At 44.8% G+C, this 23,435-nt stretch overlaps 1 protein-coding gene across 5 annotated transcripts in view; it reads right to left on the bottom strand.

Annotated features, from left to right (window-relative positions):
* Positions 1-23,435, bottom strand: part of MAPKAP1 (MAPK associated protein 1) — a 268,601-nt gene that overhangs the window by 103,271 nt on the left and 141,895 nt on the right. For 4 of the 5 annotated variants that reach the window (XM_062207532.1, XM_062207530.1, XM_062207534.1 and 1 more), the window contains 2 exons: positions 19,926-20,102; positions 2,153-2,262 (listed from right to left, as the gene is read on the bottom strand). In XM_062207532.1, coding sequence (XP_062063516.1) covers positions 2,153-2,262; positions 19,926-20,102 — 287 coding nt within the window. The remainder of the gene's footprint in view (positions 1-2,152; positions 2,263-19,925; positions 20,103-23,435) is intronic. The other variant, XM_062207533.1, reaches the window with a different exon arrangement.

The raw sequence follows: 23,435 nt of genomic DNA, 5'->3' as shown, positions 1-23,435 counted from the left end.
CCAAACCACAAAGCTCAAAAACACAAAATATATCCTGCTTTCCCTAAGCTAATCTTCAATATCTTTGCCAAACTAGAGATCTTTCAATTTCATGAGATCAGATGTAACAGAGCAACAGAAAGAGCTTCTTATTGTACAAAGCCCTTTGAATTAAGAGAAGGGCAGTAATGTATGTAAATGTATCAATCTCAATTGGCTTCTTCAGGACGAGAAGGGATAAATAATGCAGATCACCATTTCTCAGATAACAAACCATAACTCTTTGCCAAGGATAAGGCAAAGGCTCTGATGGAAACGGCAGCGGTGTGTACACAGAGGTGAACAAAGATGTGTGTACGAGCAACACGGACGCTGGGCACGGACACAAACAGGTCTGAGACTGGACAGACATTGCTGAAGACAGGAGAGACACCGGCTCGGCTGTAGCCCGGTGAGTTCACAGGGTTTCATGGACAATTCAGAATGATGTGTCCTTAAAATATAAATTACGTCACAAAATATTTTATTGTTTAAGAGACAAAACAAGAGAGAAGAACCAGGATCCTTGAGGAGGATGACTGCTTAGGAAGTATTTCTGAATATCTGAAGCTGTTTAAAATCTATTATTTTGGAGCCAGGACCCCAAAATATCAACTTCCCCCAGGAAAGGAGAGACTATGCCTCTTCAATGATCCCCTAAATGCAAAATGGTTTGACCCCCATGCAATGGATAAAAGTCACCCAAAAAATGAACAAAAGAGGTGTTTGGAAAAACCAGAACACCATTCATCCCAGCTAACGACTTGTTCATTATGAGTGATGATGGATAAAGACTTCTCATGCTGAGATGAAATCAAGATTTATATGCATTGTTTCCTCTCCCAACTTGTGGGAAGATCATCATCATTTAATTCTATCTCTGCGGCCAGTGATGGGCATCCAGAGAGCTGGTTATCAAACGGCGCAGTCAGCTGGCAAAAGCCGAAACGTGCAGTTGGCACATCTGGACGGAGCCGCCACAGCCGAGGGTGAACAATGACTCCTGGCAAGCATCCAAATTGCTTGCAGACACTAGCAGGTCTCATCTACAACCGCCCCTACCAGCATCTCTCTCTCTCTCTCTTTTTTATGAGAATCAGATTTTCATTGCTCCATTCAATTGCTCTCCTCTGCCATTTTTTACAGCTCTTATCGTTCCCGGGGAATATGGCCTTGAGACAGCTCATCCGTGTCCTTCACTATGTTATCTCTTCTAACTTTTATTAAAACTTCAGCTTTCATCTGAAGATAGCTAATTAAATCTGGAGCAGATTATATGCCTCCCCTTAAAGAGAGCACAAAACTATTTTCTTCAACCTGAGCAATGCTTTTTCCCTCTCCAAAAGGTGAAATCAAAGGTGTTTAAGAAATCTCTTTATGTACAAAGCTTTTTGACAAGCCATATACAGGTTGACTGATATTAATGTTATCTGTGCTATGACAAATCTTTGAGCTGTTGCTCAAAATAATTATTTCTCAAGATGGAAAATAGTTTTTCTTATATCCTTTAATTATCATAGCTAATACCATAATCCTATTTTTCTATATTAAGTTGGGTAATGAGGAGTTAGAGATTAACAAATATTTATGCACATCAAGTGATTTACCTTTTTTTTTTTTTAAGGTTATTCTCAATTGGTAAAAGTGGAAGAGAATTTTTTTCTTTTTTCCTTTCAAATCCTAAACACTGGTAACTAAAAGTCCTATGAAAAATTCTGTGAAAACATGAAATTAAAAGCAGCAACTCAAGTTCAGGATTGATTCCGTTTTCAAGACAGCTTTATATCACCTAATCCTTAGTACAAATAGCTCTGTCTTAATCTACTACAGATTATTAATGACAGAACATCCATAACAGGTATGAACATATTCTTCTCACATATGCCACTGACCTAGTCCCTTCCAGAGGCCCAAGGGCAGCTTAAAATCCCCCTCCCTGGTTTTTGCTGTAAATCTGCTAACCAAATCCTCTATAGCATTGATGCCTGAAACAATCTACCCCCATACACCTCTCTCTCTCTCTCTCTCTCTCTCTCTCTCTCTCACACACACACACACACACACACACATCCTAAGCTCTTTTAACCTTACAGGGTTCAGTTTCTATTGTCAAGGTATGATTTAACTATCCCACCTGAAATTTTCTGGGATCCTTTTCTTCGCTTCACCGCCTTTAGCAAGATTTCCTTCATGGTGACCTTTGTGTTGTCTACCTGAATAAGGGAGAATCCATGAGCAGCATTTCTGCAGGAAGAGACAAATATTAAATCATCACTGACAGGCACCAGAGAGACGTTATTATGATCTTCGCTGTATCTCAGGAAGGTTTAAGGTAAATGTACCCCGAAGCGCCAATTATTTAAAAATGGGTTGAATACATCTACTGCTAATTGAGGGCGGGGGGAGCATTCCAGTATGAACAGTTCCAAGTGAAACAAAGGTCAGGGTTAGGGAAGGTTTTTTAATTGACCACAAATTGAGCCTAATTGGTCTGTGTGGGTCACTGGTACCACAGGTTCTTAGTGTTGGCTCCCAACCAAGTCCCACAGCAAGGACTGACAACTGGTAAACTTGGCTTGTGTCAGTAGATGTCACTGCAGGCAGATACTACCATTAGAATAAGCTCAGGGAGTCCTGGAGGAAATATGTCATGGTAGCAGGGGTAGGGGTGTGTGTGTGTGTGTGTGTGTGTGTGTTCCCAAAGGAATTCAGGATGTAGACAAGAAAAGGCTCTCCCTAACTAGTAAAATATGAGCACACATATATACGTACACCCAAAATACACAGTCTCTGTGTACTGCACTAGGAATGGTCTCATCTCATTAGTTCTAGACTCAAATAAAATATTAGCTGAAGCACAAATGTTTACCAGACAATATAGGAACACTACTTCTAAGCTTAATTAAATTGGGATGGGGGAAGGCCTGCGTTTAGAGAGGCAGGGGGGAAAAAGCTAAGGAACAAATATTCTGAAAACAGAAGCCTGTCTCCTGGGTGAGATATAACTTCACCAAGACTATTAATTGCAATAGCAAGTATCACAAATACTACTCACTATGCTTGGGCACTGGAACAAAACAGGCCCAGTCCAAGAAGCTAATGTAACAAACGGGACCCAAGTTTCCAACCATGGAACATGGGAATTGCCACAAGGAGTTTGGTCGCATTCCCATTTCCCCATAAGAATCTCAAAGGGGAACATGGCCAGAAAACATGGCAGAACCTCACACTGACAAGAAATGCGAAAGAAAAGCCAAGTCGCAAGCTAAGCCCTGGAAAGACTTCCCGATGATATGACAGGCTGGGAAGGGGCCTCCAGCCTCGGTTCGACCCAACCAGGTGGCTGGCTCTCCATAGGGGCTGGGGTCCCGTCTCAAAACCAAGGACCCAATTTGCTTCCCTAATACAGAGACATCTCCACAACCTTCCTCTCCATACGGCTTGCTGTTTAATCCTTGACATTCCATTTGTTAAAAAGCAGAAGCCGGTGCTGGTCTGGCCAGCACGATCATCCATTTTAACTTGGTCAAGTTCTTGCTATCGAACAGCAGGCCTGAGAACTGTCAAGCTAATTTTCCTGAACACTCTGTTAGAGAATCATGCCTGAGTCCCGGCCATTCTTTACCTCTGATGCTGGACCCCATCCCAGAACAGTCTTTAGAAGTTTATTTTACTGATCAAAGCAAAATAAGAAATAGCTCTTTAAAAAAACAAAACAAAACTATATTTAGGGAGCGAGGCAGTAAGTGATACTTTGGCAAGAATACTGAAATGTAAAGTGCCTTGTGCATTTATAAACTGGAGGGTATTTGCACTGGCACTAGGCCAGTGTGTGTTTGGAACAAATGCCAATCAGCCGCGTTCCGTTTGCCCTCCCTGCTTTCTCCTCAGAAGTCGGGGTGTGCTCCATCTGTGACAATATGTTGGGCGATGGATGAGCGGGGCCTAACAGGGAACACGAGTTCTTCAGGACTCACAGCCTAGTACTGGCCTAGGTCTCAGGAGCCGCCAGCCACCTGCACTCCACCTGAAGTATCTCAGAGTTGAGTCTGCTCATCAACTGCTTACACTCTCTCCTAATCCACTGCTGGCTGATAGCATTATTGCAAGTCCACACGTTTATCTTTCTCAGCAAAGCCAGGCTAAAAGCTCACCAGGAAGCCTGGTGCTTGGCCTACCTTCCATAAATTAAAAGTGTCCATTTAAAAGATTTTTGAACACAGGAAAATCCCCAGTCTGTATTTTCCGTCATTTTACCAAAACGTACCTAGGTGACAAGGTTAAAGCAAGCAGAGGAGATCCCTGGCACTCATCATCCACGGGCATTACTGATAAATCGCGCGGTGCAGGAATAAAGGATTGCCTTCTGTATTTTTTCATTACACTTTTCTTTTGTTACAGAATACATAAATCCATTGTGGCACAATGTAATATGTATCACCACGCTACACCTGCGGACGCTTCCGAGCGGCTGCCATGTCTGTGCAGTCAGGAATGATAAGTGAACCACCCGTGAATGTTAACGATAGTGATCATTCCGAGGTAACTCGGCTCTCCATCTTCCTTTACAGCCTCCGCGCTGGAGCCAGAGTAGCCAGGTTCACGGGAGGAAAATGAAAACAACGGTGACGAGAAGGGGCACGTGCGGCACTCAGATTGTGCCTTCAGGAGTGTGCCGCATCTTACTCTGGGGCTCCATTTCCGTAAAAATGTGCACATTAAAAGGAAACAAGAGGTTCTGCCCTGCGCCCTGCATGCTGCCCCAGACCAAAGGGAAGTTTCCGAGGGTCCCACCTGGGTCTGCTCCTTTCCCTCCAGACCAATGCAAACTTTGGGTCCTGTGCCATGCCTACAGCACTTGAGGGGGGTGGGTGGGGAGAGAAACACACAGTCTGGTTTCTGGAATCAGACACTGATAGGTTTCTGAAACTTTGAGAGCAGGGAACATGAGTGGTTCCCAGCACCCCTCCAGGTGCCACTGTTAACTTACACTCCAGGTTAATACATGGAAATGGAGACTGTTTCCCACAATTTCAGCCTGATTTCCAAACATGCTGGGTTTTAATGGCTCATTTCTTTATCTCCAGGATTTTTTATGTGCTTTCTTAAAAAGTCTATTGAAATGCATCTCTTAAATCTGGTTTTATTTCACGCGGGGCTTTGGGCGTGATGAGAACACGGTGATTGAGGAGAAATGCTGGCGCAGGTCAGCAGTGTGCTCCCAGTCCCAGCCCCGCCCCTCCACCCGGTCTGAGCTCTGGCCTGGGCTGGGGGTGACAAGCCTTGGCTGACCAAGCAGGCTCCATGCAGACCCAAGGTCTGGGCTCAGAAACTGCTCTGGTGTCCTGGGGAGCAGAGCACCCAAGGGGCACTGTGCTGGGTGAAACTCCAGAGTGAAACTCCACCTCAGGGAGCTGACGGAATGCTGCCAGGACTGCTTTGGTCAATTCAGAGCGAGGCCCTGGCAAGTCTTGTAACCACTGAAAAATGCACGGGCATTTCAAAGAGATTCCTCACTTGAGGAGCTCAGCTCTGTCCCAGTGCAAAGCCACTCAGTTACCAGAGAGGAGTTTTGAAACCGGCATGAATCCAACGTGATGAGCAGTTCTTCACTAAGCAGTAAACCAGTGGCACCACAGACATGGGACTTCATCTGAAAAGCCTGGACTCTCGTCACAGGACACAGGGTTGGACGCAGGACCCATGCTAGAAGGCAGCACACTGGGGAGGAAGGTGCTTGTGCAGGGAGTGAGACACCCTTGATCTGAGCCCTGGCTCCAGGGCTAGTGGAAACGCTGCCCTAAGCCGTGAGCGCCTTTGCCACCCTCATGAAATAAGAGGCCACTTCCCTACAAAACGGTCATGAGGATAAATAGCGAATGCCAAAGCACCTGGTGCCAAGGCTGGCAAGGAGTTAAAGGACATCACCAATCAGTTGTCTTTGGCTTCCTTTGGCCAAGTCATCAGCCCAAAAGATGCTACCCTATTCAGTCCCTCTCTCGCCTACCCTCTAAGCAGCAATTGCATCTCAATAGCGACCGTATGTAACTGGTAGCAGAGGCATTAAAACGTGTGGTTTGCTGGGCTTGGTGGCAACACTCAGGAGGCACTGTCTGTGAGCAGCACTGGGCCAGACTTCAGAACCTCCCAGCTGCTCTGCTTCCAATGTAGCTTCCTGCTAACGCATCCTGGGAGGCAGCAGGTGATGGCTCAAGTGCTTGGGCCCCTGCCACCCACTCAGATGGAGCTCTGGACTCCTGACTCTGGCCTGATGCTGCCCTGGATGTTGTAGGCATTTGGGAAGCAAACCAATGCACTGAAGACTAATCTGTCTCTCTCTGTTGCTCTGCCTTTGAAGTAGATGAAAATAAACATTAAAAAAGTATATAAAACACATCTGTATTAACCCATTCGATCCTAAAATAAATATTATTATACATCAGAAAGAAACTGAAGCTAGAGGCACCAGGGAACTTACCTGAGGCTACTCATCTATTAAAAATCCTATTTTGGATTCAGAAACCAACCATATGGTCTCTAACCCAAGTAGCACAATCCAGTGGGAGAGAAAGACAAAGAAGCCAACAAACAATTATAGTTCTGTGTGATTAGCACAAACATGGAGGCCAGCTCAGAGGAGCTTCCCCCAGCCACTTAGGAGGGAGGTCAGAGAAGCTTCTGGTGGAGTCAACGTCTCAAAGCACAACTGCTATTTAGCTTTATACCACGTTAACAAAGACAATGGCAACACCAGGAAGCGGCAGAGTGCAGTAAGCTCTAGAATAGAGTGGCCTGGTTTGGAGTGCCAACTCTGCCTTCCTTGGGCAAAAAACAAAATCATCCTAATGATGTTTTCTCATTTACAGAAAGGGGGCTAATAGTAATTCTCAGATTGTAAGATTATTGTAAAGGTTAAATACTTCTAAAAGTTATCTACCATAACACCCAATAATAATTGCTTAATAAGAAACAGTTAATGTACTAACCACGAGCTCTTCTTCATATATAATGATGAAACTGTGATAACAGTCAACATTTACCGAGCACTTTCTCTGTTTACTTAATTTCCCCCGAAAAGGTAGGTGCTATTATTATTTCTGTTTTATAACAGAGGAAGGAGATTTGACAAGGTTAAGCCACTTGCCTGAAGTTACGCAATCAGATACTAAGAAGTTACATAGCTGCTAATACGTCTTTGGAGGAGTCCGGACTTGAACTTCGGCCAGCTGGACTCCAGACCCCATGTTTTTAACTCCTCTGGATCCCAGAAAGGAGTGTTAAGCTTCAGGGAAGGAGAGACCTCCAGAGAGCACATTCTGCAGATTGGAATCACTGACTAATCTGGAAAAGGCTCAACTTCCACTGTGTCAAATTCAGGTTGACTTCAAATGTCTTAACTCTTAGACTAACCACATGACCTACAAGGTCATGTTTTAAAAAGACCCTGGGAAATGTCATGGTTTCACGAGCCACAGGCTCAGTCTGCGGAAGCAGGAAAAGGCTGCTAAGGGCAGCACTCGAGCCTCCAGTCTGACCAGGCTGTACAGTGATGAAGACACCTTCTCTGGTTCCCACCCATGCATGCTTGTGGTCTAGCGCTTCAAGGTGGAAAACCAAAATACATGCGCAGGAGGAAGCCTCACAATAACTGCAGCGTATCTGCTTTAAAGTAGGTCCCGTGGGCACGGCTTTATCCATAAAGAGAGCTTACACCAGTGCGAATGCCACTGTTTGTTTCCCCTAGTGCTGACCAAATTTTTTAAAAAAAGATCAAAGCGTATTGTATGAGCATGCAGTGTTTGACATTGGACAAAGTACTCTTTTTCAAAACAGACATTTTCCAAAAACATAACTCGCTAGACTAATGGGCAGTGAGAAGCCAAAATGACTGCCCTCCGCCTTCTCCTTGTGTATCTTTGCCAGAGTCCTTGGGACTTGCCAAATCCGGTCATGCCTGCTTAGCTTGCTCGACTGATTGTGCCAGAAAAGAAAATAAGACACAGATGTATTTGAGCTCTTTGAGATGCCAGTAAGAGAGACAGCTAATGGCTTCATTTCGACCCTCCCCTTCCAGCTGGGCACAGGTGGGGGATAATGAGGTCCCTCTCCCTAATCAAACTCAATTATTTACTACTCTATATAACCGCAAAGACATTCACATTCAGTTCAGAATATAAAACACACCGTGGGTTACTTCCAACCACTGCCACTGGGTATTTATAACAAACTCAAGTGGCTAACAGTTTGACTTGGCAGGAGCTTAAGTGTGTAAAGTTTTGCAAACTGTTTCTGTTCAAATATGTCCTGCTGAAATGGGGTCCCAGGCGGGGTTCCATAACTGTCAGGTCAGTGAACTGCGTAACATCGGAGAATGTACTCACTACGCAGCGCCGACAGGGTCTGGGAATCAAACACTTCGTTCTATCGCAACCTTCTGAGAAGCCTCCGTTTTTTCAACACAAGACTGACACTGTATTAATAAACATTACAAGTCACTAGCCTGACATGTGCATTGCAGTAGCTGACAGACTCCAATGCAAACTGAGGGGAGAACAGAGGAAAGCAAAATGAGACATGGGAACAAAACATGGCCAAAGGGGGTGTGTCACGAAACAAGTCACATTAATGTCAGAAATGCGAGTCCTAAACTTTTAAGATCTATAGTAATGAAAGCAACAATCGAGTGCAATTTTTAGATAGCAAAGAAAGTTGATGGCTATCTAAGGTAGTCACTTTCATCGTAGGAATAAAGTGAATCCTGGCACGATTTCATTCCAGCGAGCAAAACACACGTACTTAGCTCGTCTGACCTTTAAATTCTTAGAAGTCTATAATTAATGCTTTCCATCTTGATTACTTGCTCCAATATTTCTGTCATCTTAAACAGACACAAAGAAAAATCTTTTCTTTTCTCTAGACAGTAGCTGTTGCCAAAAAGGAAATCAAGTCAGATTTACAAATACAAAATTAAACAGGCTGCATATGCTACATTTCCATACACGAGGACAATCTGGACAATGAAAATGTTTGCTAATACAACAGAATGAACAGAAACAACACACAGTTGGTCCTCGATGACTCGAGCAAACAATAAATAACTAGGATAATTTATACCCATATTGTCAGGCCTGGCTACAGAGAATACAGGCATCTTCCTCTATTCCTCTTTCTATTTTAGCCATGCCCTTACCAAACAGTATGACCTTGGGTAAGTAACAGCTTACATACAGAAATGAACTGCTTATAAGTAGTAAGTGAGATAATGTCTCTCAGAGGCATGAACTTGAGTGAGTGTGCAAAAATGCTTGTTTCCTTCTCCAGACCACAAGACAGTCTCACATAAGAGAAGGACAGGCTTCCAGGAAATGGCACCCTTTGATAAAGGTCTGTTATTCGGGGAATTCTTTGGGGTAACATCAAGAAGGCAAACTAGGGGCTGGTGTCATGGTGCGGAGGATTAAACTGTGACGCCGGCATCCCATATGGGAGCCAGTTCGAGTCCCAGATGCTCCACTTCCAATCCAGCTCCCTGTTAATGTGTCTGGTTAAGAAGCGGAAGAGAGCCCCTGCAACCATGTGGGAGAGGATGGAGCCCCTGGCCAAGCCTCGGTCATTTGAGGAATGAACCAGTGGATGAAAGATCTCTCTCTTGCTTACTCTTTCATTTTTGCCTTTCAAATAAATAAATAAATAAATAAATAAAGAAGGCAAACTACAACTACAGGCCCTTTGAACAGCCCTCATCCAGGAAAGAGCAATGATCTAGGGCATGCCTCTTAAAAAGCAGCTCAGTCTTTCCTATGTGTGCATCCCATGGAAGAGGGCAGTCTGGGGGGGGAGGGGGGGCCTGGGCCCTGCTGCTTGAGGCAGCCCAGCTTGGGGCTCAAGAGCTTCCACTGTCTCCCTGACGGTCCCTTCCCCAAAGAGCAAAACCCTAACCAAATTCCATTTGTTCTACATTTTGCTGTTAGAACTGTCCCTTTCCCACATTCATCTTAATGCATAAACATTTTATGGAAAATATATATATAGGAGGGCAGATTAGTTGCTGATACTGACATGTGATTTAGGGGGATTCTGGCCACTTAGTTGGCCTTGACTTTCCTGCCTTTAAAGCCTTTCTTCCCCACTCCAGGACAGATCTCCGCACGAAACTTCAGTGCCAACACATGTAATGAAATAACATCATCACAGCTGTTTCTCATTGCCATTCATGCATTCAATTCAGTTTCACAAATTCTGATGTTAGTCCTGGGCTGGGAGGTGGGAGGAGGAGAGGGACCAGGCAAGTCCCTTCTGGGAGAAGCATTCAGTTGACTCAAGAGCCCATTTGCCCTGTTCTTGATTTAAAGTAGCAGCAGGCCTTGGCTTGGTCACTGCTGGCACAGAGCACTGCCCCAGGCATCACCTGACACCCAGTTCTGTATCTGGCTTTGGGAGCCAGCCCACAACCCTCCCATTCTTCCCATCTCTCCGACCCCACACTCCTGATACCCAGACAGCAATGCTTAACATGGCAAGTTAGGGACTCCCATGGGTATAGACATTTGCTCTGTCCAAAATCAATAAAGAGCAACATATAACTTAGAAATCCACTTATGAATCTGGTAAAGGAGACAGCTTCCATTATCAGGCTCCTAATTTGCAAGTGCAAGCTGTTAATCTACTCCTCTTCCTCCAAACCACTAATTTTGTTGTTGCTGTTTGTTTGGTTTTGCTCTTTGGATTTAAAAGATGTTTATTTTGGTGCACATATTTTTTAAAATCCACAGACACCCCCCCCCGCCGCCATTTTAAATGTTTGTACTTTATATCAAGAACATTTTGCTTTGTCATTCAATATTCATCATCACTTTAAATGAATACGTAGCACCTCACTGTAAAAGCAAACCAATGCTTATTTCTCCAGGCTGATTCCAACTTTCTGCTACTGTTAATAACTCTGCAATGGACATCCTAGTACATACATCTTTGCACACATTTCTGATGATTTCCCTAGGGCAAATCCCTGGAAGTAAAATTACTGGTGAAATGAATCACACATATTAAGACTTCCATAGCACTATTGTGGTCATCGGGAAAGCTTATAACAAAAAAACATTTCCACAGCTGTAGGAGCCTGACAACAATAGTTCTATTTCTAGGAGGATCCTGGGGCCCAAGAAGCACCCAGTCCTGACTCAGCAAGAACATAAGAAGTCATCCAATGTCACATTCCGTTTCCGATTAGGGATTCATTTAAGTTAACTAGTTCTCTTAAGATATAAACAACGATAAAATGTTATGATTCATCATCTTTGCATGAGAATGAAGGGAAATTAAAATTTTTCTTTTGTATGAAGAAACCGATCCATTTTATAATTTTTCTACAATGAACATATATTAATTATATGATTTTAAAAAGCCTAAAGGAAGGTTAAATCCCATTCTTACCTTATTATAAATTATTCAATCTGATAAATCTCATATACAAAGAATAAGAATAGCAACCATGTAACAATACTTCCTACCTACCAGGGTCTGAGCTAAATTAATCATCACAGCATTATTTCGTGAGGTTCAAGGAACTGAGGAGTCCACAGATGAAGTCATAGGCTATTTCAGATGTAAACATTTGAATTTAGCTTAATGAAAATTCTACCTATTAACTCACATCTATTCATCTAAGCATGTCTAGAGGGACCCCTACATAGGAGGGGTCTTTTTTTTTTTTTTTTTTTTTTTTTTTTTTTTTACAGGCAGAGTTAGACAGTGAGAGAGAGAGAGAGAGAGAGAGAGAGAGAGAGAGAGAGAGAGAAAGGTCTTCCTTCCGTTCTTTCACCCCCCAAATGGCCGCTACGGCCGATCCGAAACCAGGAGCCAGGTGCTTCCTCCTGGTCTCCCATGCGGGTGCAGGGCCCAAGCACTTGGGCCATCCTCCACTGCCTTCCCAGGCCACAGCAGAGAGCTGGACTGGAAGAGGGGCAACCAGGACAGAATCTGGCGCCCCAACCGGGACTAGAACCCAGGGTGCCAGTGCCGCAGGCGGAGGATTAGCTAAGTGAGCCATGGCACCGGCCAGGAGGGGTCTTCAAAAAGTTCATGGAAAATTCATATTTATGGAAAAATTATGCAAGAATTTAAAATTTCTTTTGCGCTAAATTTATCTTTTAATTTTACTTATCTACAAACTTGTCAAAATATCCTTGTGAATAGATAAAGTTGATAATAGATGTAGGCGACTTCCTATCTCCCATGTACCCCATTTTTCCCCCAGCTGGGGGAGCCCAGATCACTGTCCTGGGGGAGCCCAGGACAGCCATGTGACCCTCATCAGACAGATGTGTACAAGCAGTCAGCTTACTGGGTAAGACGGGTTGACAAATGTGGCCCATGCTCATTCGCTTATGCATCACCTACAGCTACCTTCACAGCCAATGCAAAGATGAACCCACAAACTAAAATATTAACTACTCGGCCCTTCAGAGAAAGTTTGCAGCACCTAGGATAAGTTGGTGAGACAACAGGGGTTGTGTCCTCCAGCAGCTAGAGTTACTTGACATCACTGGCAGACTTAGTAAAGGCCAAATGGTATCATTGCAGCTACCTGCAAACACAATTTGTTGGATAAAGAAAGTGGTGGGAGAAATCAGTGGGTCCATATCCTCTAAGGAACAGGCTTGTTGATGCCTGACAAATGATGCTCTTTTGCACACAAGTCACACTGTGGCTAGGTTATCAATCAGGCAGAGTTCACCTATATACAGACAAAGCAAGGACAGCAGAAAGTAGGGGGTCAGGGGTTAGGGGCAGTAGTGAGGAATGTTCCCAGATATAGGAATTTCAGTTTTCAAACGGAAATTTCTGGGAAACTGAAATTAAGTGGAAATGATGGTGGGACAAATGCACAGATTTTTCTAGTGAAGAACATTTAAAATTTGGGGGCAACACCTTATAAATCAGTTGGTCCATTACAATAGTGGATTGGTTATTAGAAATATGGTACTCATTAAGTTTTATATAAAAATCAAAAGATACAAGTTGACAAGAAAAATATTTAACTCCCACTTAACCCAGCATCAGCAATTTAATTTCAGCAAAACATCAACTGTTGCACCGAAGTAACCTCATTGATGTTGCAGTTTTGCTTGCATTTAACTTGTAATTTTAATTAAGTTGCATAAAAACATGGACTTTATAGCTAGGAAATTACATAACTTTATAACTAGAATGTTTACATTTATATCTATTCAAATAGCATTACAAGAATAAAAAAATTGGGGTAAAGATTGAGGCTACAAAATTTATTTGCCTTTAATAGAGACATTACTGATGTCTAAGGAAATTCCTAATGACAATTCCATGAGGCAGTTATTGGCATTTTTCAGATAAAGAACCTGAGACTTACAAAGGTAAGTTGCTTAAACTCATGGAGCAACTTACTGGTGAAGTTGACATTTGAATCCAGGTTTGTCCAAATTCAAGCGTTGCTTGGGGAAAAACATTTCCTGGAGCCTCGGGGGTGGGTGCTGGGAGGCCCTCTGAAGGCCAGAAGACCGCCTGGGGCTTCCTGGTACTCAAAGGCCAGGGCAAGGCTGCAGAGGAAGGGAAGAGGGCTCAGGAGGTACAGTGGGACCCAGGGCTTGGTCAGAAGTCCTGCTGGCAGCCCACCTCTCTTCAAATACCTGTGCTAAGGGGCCAGTGCTGTAGCATAGTGGGTAAAGCCGCTGCCTGTGGCACCTTGGGCCCCTGCACCTGTGTGGGAGACCTGGAAGAAGCTCCTGGTTCCTGGCTTCAGAACAGCCTAGCTCTGGCTGTGGCAGCCAACTGGGAAGTAAACCAGCAGATGGAAGACCTCTCTTTCTCTTCTTCTGCCTAACTCTGCCTTTCAAATAAATAAATAAGTAAATCTTTAAAAACAAACAAACAAAAAACTTGTGCTGAGTGCTAAGGATACATAGATAGTAAGAGTTATGCTCTTCCAGTCTTCAAAGAGTTTATGGTCTTGTTACTATCTTCATCTGAAAAGTGGAGAGCCAGCAGCTCACGCCTCACATGGCAGCAATGGCCAGGGCAGGGCCAGGCTGAAGCAGGAGAGGGGAGTGCAATCCAGGTGTGGGTGGCAGGACCCAACTGCTTGAGCCACCATGGCTGCCTCCCAGGGTCTGCATGAGCAGGAAGCTGGAGACAGGAGCTGGAGCCAGGAACTGACCCAGGTACTGTACTCTGAATGGGGACAGGTATCTTAACCTGCATCCCAACTGCCCAGCCTACAACTGTTTTTAGCATCTTTGTTAATAAAAGACTACCAGGAAAGTCTGCAAATCTCCGATGTCCACAACCTGCCCATGTCCAGTGAGTTACTCCAATTCAGGTTTTTTCAGCCCAGCTAGGCAACGCTCGCCTGAAGTCTGCCCCTCCTCTGCAGTTAGTCTAAGACTGGGCAGAAGAGACAGAAGACTAGAACCAGATCTCCTCGATTATCTGCTTAATAAATATCTGTGACCTATCTATTACAGTAAAGGGGCTATGCTGCGCACTGTGGGGCACAGATAATTCTATTCCCACACTCACAGGATGAGCTGTGAGTAACAATCATGGAAGCTAACATTTCAGATGGCACTTACAGATGCCAGGCGCTGTTCGAAGTGCTTTACATATACCAGGTCATTCAACCCTCACCTCCACTTAACTGAGCCACGGAAAAACCAAGAAATCCACATCCAGGATCACGTACCCTACTCAGAGCAATGTCAGAATGGGCATCCAAGCAATCTGCTCCACCGCCCATCTTACCCTCTGCGCCACAGAGTGGCTGAACATGGGCCTTATGCCAGTGGGACTCACTTGACTGACTAAACCCACTCTACATTCAAACCCCCCGGCCCACCCTAATCTCCTCGCAGAGTGTCAGAAAGGACTTTAAAGTCAGGGCTAGGGTCAAATCCAAGCCAGAGAACAATGCCTGCTCAGCCTCAGTTTCCAAGTCCTTAAACTGGTCATAATGAAAACTGGGCTAACTTAAGGTTCAATGAGAAAACATATGCATAGTTGGCCCCTAGTAACTTACTAATTCACCCCCTATTGTCAAACCTACTTCCTCTTTTTCAGGCCAGTGTCTTCCCAGCTTCTTCCTGTCTCCTCTCCTCCAGGAGAGAAAGGCAAGGAGCAAAGGGGGAAAATGAAGTGGCGACCCAGTGGTGACTTCACTCGTCTTGCTGGGATTTTCTCTTCTAAAACTACAGGCACATCCTGAGCATCGCTCGGCCCTGCCTTTGCAGGAGCAGCTTTTCCAGCTGAGAATATAGACCAGAGAGGCAAGTGGGAGACTGCCGAACCAAGGAAACACACACAGGGCAAACAGTCAGTGATCTGCATTATTCCATCAGACAACTGAAAAAAGAAAAACTTATTGACGTTTTTGTTGTGAATGTTCACAGATAAAGATTTCATTTTACTTTGTGCTTTTAGAAACACTCCAGACATGTCAAATAAACTCTCTTGAACTTTAAAATAGAAAAAGGATTGACTGGCGTGTGTGGATGTTTGGGAGTAGGAGTGCAGGGAGAGGAATGATTCAGGAGGTTAAAAAAACAAACAAGTATAAGCAGTTATTGCCATTCTCTGCCTCCCCTATTGGAATTCTCCAGAAGATGGAGTTCATAGGAATTACTCCTGCAGTCTAAGATGCCTCTTCTGGGGAGGTATATAGAATCCAGCCTGGATGTCTCTACTGGAAAGCACTGGTTTAGGCCAGCGCCACGGTTCACTTGGCTAATCCTCCGCCTGTGGCGCTGGCACCCCAGGTTCTAGTCCTGGTCAGGGCGCCGGATTCTGTCCAGTTGCTCCTCTTCCAGTCCAGCTCTCTGCTGTGGCCCGGGAGTACAGTGGAGGATGGCCCAAGTGTTTGGGCCTTGCACCCGCATGGGAGACCAGGAGGAAATACTTGACTCCTGGCTTCGGATCAGCACAGTGCGCCAGCCATAGCAGCCATTTGGGGGGTGAACCAACGGAAGGAAGACCTTTTATCTCTCTCTCTCTCTAACTCTGCCTGTCTTAAAAAAAAAAAAAAAAAGGAAAGCCCTGGTTTAAAGGGCCTTGTGCCTGGTGGCTGGGATGCCTGCATCCCATACTGAATGCTTATTTCAACCCCCCAGCTCTAGCTCCTGACTCCAGCTTCCTACTAATGTGAACTCTGGGAGGTAAAAGTGATGGATCAAGTGGTGGGGTTCCTGCCTCCCACAAGAGGGAGACCTGGATTGGGTTCCTGGTCCCTGGCACCGGGCTTTGGCAGGACATTTGGGGATGGGGACTCAATCTGTCTCTGTCTCTCCGTGCTCTTGCTTTAGAAAGGACTTTCAGTTTAAAAGACTGCTGCAATCATCTGTGAACATTTAAATAGGAAAACTTCTTCTGGTCACTTTTTTTTTTTTTTTTTTGACAGGCAGAGTCGACAATGAGAGAGAGAGAGAGAGAGAGAGAGAGAAAGGTCTTCCTTTTGCCGTTGGTTCACCCTCCAATGGCCGCCGCGCTGCGGCCAGCGCATTGCGCTGATCCGAAGCCAGGAGCCAGGTGCTTCTCCTGGTCTCCCATGGGGTGCAGGGCCCAAACACTTGGGCCATCTTCCACTGCACTCCCGGGCCATAGCAGAGAGCTGGCCTGGAAGAGGGGCAACTGGGACAGAACCCGGTATGCCGGCGCCGCAAGGCGGAGGATTAGCCTATTGAGCCACGGCGCTGGCCATCTGGTCACTTATTAACAATCAATAAAAATGCAAGTAATGACTACTGAAATGCTCTACAAACATCTTTTAAATTAGAAAAAAAAATCCTATGACAACACTTTGAAAGGTGTTAATAAGACTGAAAAAATAGTCTTATGAATTCTGTAGGAAGCATTATGAATTGATGCACTTTTCAGAGGGTTTCTGTCAATAAAAAGTGACAGTGTAATGATGCTTCAACTGTCTTCTTGTCTCCTACTCATAGGAAATGATCCTAAAGAAATTATTCAACAGGAATGAAAAGGACAGAGATAATGATTGTCATAACAGAATTACTTATTAAAACAAGAAACAATCTAAATATCCTGTGGTAGGCTTTTATTTTATCCCACACACTCGTCCTTTATATGGCTAATCATATTTTAATTATTTGTTTTACAACCATCTCCCCACTAAATAGTAAGCGCCATGAGGGTGAGGCTGTGTCTGTCTAGATCCCTGCTACATGATAAATACAGATTGTAGGAATTAAGAACAAAAACATAAAAATATTTATAATATAATGCTAAGTAAAAATAATGTAAAATATATGTATAGTAGGAGACAAATAGTTACATATATATTAGGATGGAGGGATCTTGGAATATTTTTAAGTAATTTTAAATATTTTCAAAAGATTTTTGTTTATTTGAAAGAGTTACAGAGAGAGGTGGAGACAGACAGAGAGAGAAGTCTTCCATCTACTGGTTCACTCCCCAGATGGCCACAATGGCCAGAGCTGAGCCAATCCAAAGCCAGGAGCCAGGAGCTTCTTCTGGGTCTCCCATGTAGGTGCAGGGGCCCAAGGACTTGGGCCATCTTCTACTGCTTTCCCAGGAACATTAGCAGGGAGCTGGAATGGACGTGGAGCAGCCAGGACTCGAACTGGCACCCATATGGGATACCTGTGCTGGAGGTCAGGACTTTAACCCGCTGCGCCACAGTGCCGGCCCCCACCTCCTTAAACATTCTTTAAGTTGTTATTTTAGTGCCTCTGACGAAATGGGAAACCTTTGCTGTTCCACACATAACTAACTCACAGTAGGGATGAAATGACCACTAAAGGTTTGGGTGGCTACTCCCAGCTCATTCCCAGGCATTCTGTTACTATTTCTTTGCTCAAGGGTAGAAAGACCCAAAATACTCATGTATCATATGCAGCACAATCCTATTTTCTGTAAAAATCTGAAACAAAGGCAATATGTTTTAAAGAGACAGGAGGAAAATGTCTCCTAAAGCAATCCCTTTTCTGGATGGTGAATTTGCTGATTACTAACAGCAGGGGGTGCCAAAGGGATCCCTATTGTTCCCAGGAGATGGCCAAGAGAAGAACCGCTGAGGTCCAGGTTAGACAAGCTTAGGTTAGACATTGAGGCCTGAATGCCAGATTTCCCCTTTATAGCTGGGCCGTGTGGCTAAAACTCAGGAGCTCTGTAGACTTGAGTGAAGAGAAATTGCATGTTTATCTTCACTAACTTCTGATATTTAACGTTTCCTCCAATTATTACCGTAGGCAACAAATGACAGCAATGTTAGCAGTGCTGCCGACTGTCGTGAACAGAGCGGAGCCAACACCACAGCACACTACAGGTGCTGCAGATTTCTCAGATGCCACTTAGACTCCTCACTGCTCCGAAATGGCGGACTTCAGGACGCATCCTATCTGCAGCTGATCTTACTGCTTGATCTAATAGTAAAGCCCCACTGATCACTCTGTCACAATTTGTGTAGTAACTCGGTAACTTTAAACACAACAGGAGTGGGTGTTTGGCCTAGCGGTTAAGATGCCGGCATTGTACGTCTGAGTGCTTAGGTTCAGTGCCCGGCTCTGTCTCCCGACTCCATCTTCCTCTTTATGTGGATCCTGCTGGCCAATGGTGATGGCTGCAATGATCAGATTCTTGCCCCTCATGTGGGAGACCTGGATTAAGCCACTGTCTCAGTCTTTGGCCTAACCCAGCTCTGGCTGTCCCAGGCATTTAGGGAGAGTGAACCAGAACCAGATGTCTGTCTGCCTCTCTCAAATAAATAAATAAATCTTTTAAAACAAGGCTTCCACATGCCACTGAACATTATTTTATGTTTACACATACTTTTCAGGAGAAAACTTTTACAAGCTTTATGAGTGCCAAAGGCACAAGTAAGATGGAGGACATCTGCTGAAGCTAAAGAAAGAAAGGAAAGAAAAATCAAATGTGATCTAAACAAAGTTACAGAGAAAAGTGTTTTGGGGCTGGCATTGTGGCATAGTGGGTAAAGCTGCTGCCAGTTATGCCAGCATACCACATGGGTGCCAATTTGAGTCCCAGCTGCTCTACTTCTAATCCAGCTCCCTGCTAATACACCTGGGAAGGCAGAAGAGGATGACCCAAGTCTTTGAGCCCCTGTACCCTGTGGGAGAGTGAAAAAAAGTTCCTGGCTCCTGGTTTTGGTCTGGCCCAGCCCTGGCTGTTGTGGCCATTTTGGAAATGACTCAAAATGTCTCTCCCTCTCCCTCTCTCTACTATGCCTTTCAAATAAATAAGTAAATCTTTCAAAAGACTGTTTTTTTAAAGATTTGTTTATTTGAAAGAGAGAGAGGGAGAGAGAGACAGAGAGATACTGAGATAGAGAGAGATCTTTGTCTTCTGGTTACTCCCAAGATGCACACAACAGCTGGGCCGGGGCCCAGGCCTGGGCCTGGGCCAGGCTGAAGCCGGGAATCTGAGACTCTTGCATGGGTGGCAGCAACTCATGCACTGCAGCCATCACCTGCTGCCTCCCAAGTGCATTAGCAGGGAGCTGGATCGAAGTGGAGGTGGGATTTGATCCCAGATATCTTGAAACAGGATGTGGGCTTCCCAAGCACTGGCTTAACTTGCTGGCCCCAATGCTGACCCTGAGAAAAAACCAGCTTCGGAGGCTCCAAGTGAACCCACGTCTCCAGAGAACTGGTTCTAGATCTGACATTCAGGGGTCTTCCTTACAGAGTGTTACTGAAGGGCAATCTGCAGCCTAGGGACAGAGCAGGAAACAGAAGTCAAATGCTGCCTCTGGAAGTAATCATTGCATGAAGACTCTCCAAACACCAAACATCCTTCATTTGTGGAACAAAACCAAAAATCAGAGCTGAAACGCCAGGACACAGGCAGAAAGTACCGAGATAAATAAGGGCCCGAGTACTCACATTCGAACAAAGAGTGATTCCTTGGATGTCAGACCAGGCGAGGAATACTTCTCAACCAGGGCCAGAGTACTGAAGCCAAACTTATGAATGGGCTCATTGGCATCCAGCGGGGGGAAATCTGTGTCCACCTCCCCGTCATCCTCAGCAATGTGCAGGCAGTAGGCACTGACGTTGTCACTGCAGGGAAGACAGAGGGCAGTGAATACTAAGACAGGGAAGCGTGAGGTCAACTTCAGCACACTGCTGTTCTTCAGCAAGGCTGGTAGCAGTCAGACCTCTGGCACCTGTTGTGGAGCAAACACAGAACTTAGCCCTTTAGATCAAAGGTGAGATTTAGCATCAACCCTAAAGGAAGCTTACAGTACAATAGGCAGAAAAAGTAAGCACCACACTAGCTATAAGACAAATATAAATGAACACATTAAAATAAATTTTAAAACAACTATAAAGGAGGAAAATCACCTGGGGAGAGTCAGAAGCCTTTGACTTCTCGCGAATACTCAAGGTAAGCAACAACAGCCGCCCAGTTTCCTTTTCCTCGCAGAATATCTAATTCATTTGGCAGGATTTGACTCCAAACAGAGCAAAAGTATTTACCTCATTTATTCTGACACAGACACCCTCTCAGCGACTTCTGGTCACTTCCACCTCTACAGAATGTCTGCTCAATATTCCCAGATCCTGTCTTGTCCAATTTAGAATCAACACACACACCCCTTTTTCCTCTTCGGGAGAGGTAGAAAGTTGGCTTGTTGAAAAGGATGGGAAGCTACACTAACACACAGACGATACCATGAGGGGGTGTTTGCTGCAGCAGTTAAGATGCCACTTGGAATGCTGGCAGCCGTACTGGGGCCTGGCTTTGAGTTCTGGCTCCGCTCTGGATTCCTGTTTCCTACTAACGTGCACTCCCGGAGGGAGCAGGTGATAGCTTAAGTGACTGAGTTCCAGGTTCTGGCTTTGGCCTGGTCTAGCCCCAGTGTTGCAGGCATTCACAGAGTGAATCAGAAGATGAAAAGATCTCTGTTGTCCTGTCTTTATGTGCTTCAAATAAATGAATAAAAAATTAAAATATTTTAAAAAAATACTGAAATCAACATAAACACTGTAAATTACCGTGCTCCAAAGCTGAAGTTTTGAAACTGCTAGCATTTAGAGGCATGAACCTGATGGTTCACAAGGTGGTAGAATTCTAAATTCTGCAGCTTAAATTTGGAGTTTTAATTACATGATTGATGCTTAAATTAATTAATTGCAAAGTGTATGCTAATTGTTTAATTGGTTGCTTGATCTATATAGATCATTTTTTGAATTAAATGAGTTGATTTACAAAGTTTATTGATTGGATGTGACAATGAATTATTTCACTGACTACCTGATTTGCAATTTTCCCAATTAATTCACAAATCTTTAGCTGCAACTCTGCTTACTGAGAGAGAGACTACTTCAGGAAATCTATATCCAGTGAGTCTGTCATGACTAAGAGATATTTATTATATAAAACAGGTAATAAGGACAGATTAAAATTAATGGAAACTGTAAATTCGCTAAATGGATGGATAACAAGAAAGTAATCTGGCTATGTTTGTCACCATAAATTTCACGTATTTGCAACACTATTAAGAAATTTCAAATTCTTTTCTCAATGGTATGTAAAACTTTTGGATCTGCGCAGCAAGGTACCAGCTTAAACACAAAACCACTGCGGAAGCAGAAGAAAGCAGTTTAGGGGAGAGGAATGTCATGGTATCTGCCTGAGAGCTCCGTGGTCAGACGCGAGTTCAGATCTCAGCCCAGCACCTCCAGCGTCAATCTCCACTTTGATGAAAAGTCTCACTCTGGGCCGGCGCCGTGGCTTAACAGGCTAATCCTCTGCCTTGCGGCGCCGGCACACCGGGTTCTAGTCCCGGTCGGGGCGCCGGATTCTATCCTGGTTGCCCCTCTTCCAGGCCAGCTCTCTGCTATGGCCCGGGAAGGCAGTGGAGGATGGCCCAAGTGTTTGGGCCCTGCACCCGCATGGGAGACCAGGAGAAGCACCTGGCTCCTGGCTTCGGATCAGCGCGATGCGCCGGCCACAGCGGCCATTGGAGGGTGAACCAACGGCAAAAAGGAAGACCTTTCTCTCTGTCTCTCTCTCTCACTATCCACTCTGCCTGTCAAAAAAAAAAGAAAAGAAAAGTCTCACTCTGGACTGTAGTCCAGATGAGATGATATATGTAGCACCCAGTATGTAACAGAAGAAAACAGATGGTAACTGAAACAGTAAAGTCAGATGGAAACTAATTTTCACAGTTATGTCAATGGTCCATTGTGCGTACACAATGGAGCCACAAAGCAGCAATGAAGCTGAGCAGCAAGCCCCAGGAACAAGACCTGCACCTGGAGTTAGCAGCCACCACGTCCCCAGGGCTTTATGAACAGGGCAGACACTGATGGAACAGCAACAGACAGCATAGATTATTTATTGCCATGTAAATCAAACCTGAGGAATGTCTGGGATTCTCCAGCACCACAGAGGTTCAAGGGCAAATAACAAGACTATTGATCAAGGCAGAACGCCAAACACTGATATCAGAACTCCGCTTTGGCTGTCATGGGATGCCTCCAAATCCACTCGAAACTAATTCAAGTCACAGGCTAAGAGCTGAGAGTCAAAAGGTTCACTGCCAAGTGCTATTATTCTTCCAGGTTTTTAAATACAAAGTGTGAAATCATTCATTCAAACACCATCTGCCAAGTACCTCTCCTGTGCTGAAGCCTGAGAGCACTGGGAACACAGACAGGAAAGAACATAGAGCAGGTAAAGCTGCCACCTGCAGTGCCAGCGTCCCCTATGGGTGCTGGCTCATGCCCCAGTTGCTCCACTTCTGATCCAGCTCCCTGCTAATGGCCAGGGAAAAGCAGTGGAAGATGGCCCAAGTGCTTAGACTCCTGACACCCATGTGGGAGACCCAGATGAAACTTCTAGCTCCTGGCTTCAGCCTGGTCCAGCCTTGGCTGTTTTGGCCATCTGAACCAGCAGATAAAAGGCCTCTCTATAACTCTTTCAAAATAAATATTTGGAAAGAACGAACGAACGAACGAACGAATCCCGTTGTGTCATGTAAGACAAATGGCAGGCCGGTGCCTATGAAAATAAATTAAAAGGTGGGGGGGGAGCCCTGAGGCTTAGTGGTGCTAAGCGGTTCATCAAGGTTAAACAGCACCTAAGTGACAGAGCTGAGACTCAGACCCAGGCAGTCAGAAGCACTCCCTCCTGGCCTCCTCCTCCCTCGACAAAAGCCAGGGCACATCCTGACTTCCCAAGGCATTTGGGAGTCCGCACGTGCTTTGAGAGGAGGAGGAGGAGACCACGGCACTTATAAAACAATTAGAGACTTAGAGTTATCTCAGCCTACAGAGAGGAGTAACATGTGCACATCACCCAGCTTAACAGAGGCAAAGCCAATCTAAAGAATTCAGGTCGCTCAACTTTTATTCCATTACTTTAACCAAATCAGAACCTGGTGG

This window comes from Lepus europaeus, chromosome 12, assembly GCF_033115175.1.
Source record: "Lepus europaeus isolate LE1 chromosome 12, mLepTim1.pri, whole genome shotgun sequence".
Lineage (NCBI taxonomy): Eukaryota > Metazoa > Chordata > Mammalia > Lagomorpha > Leporidae > Lepus > Lepus europaeus.
This window is presented reverse-complemented; position numbering and strand designations above follow the sequence as displayed.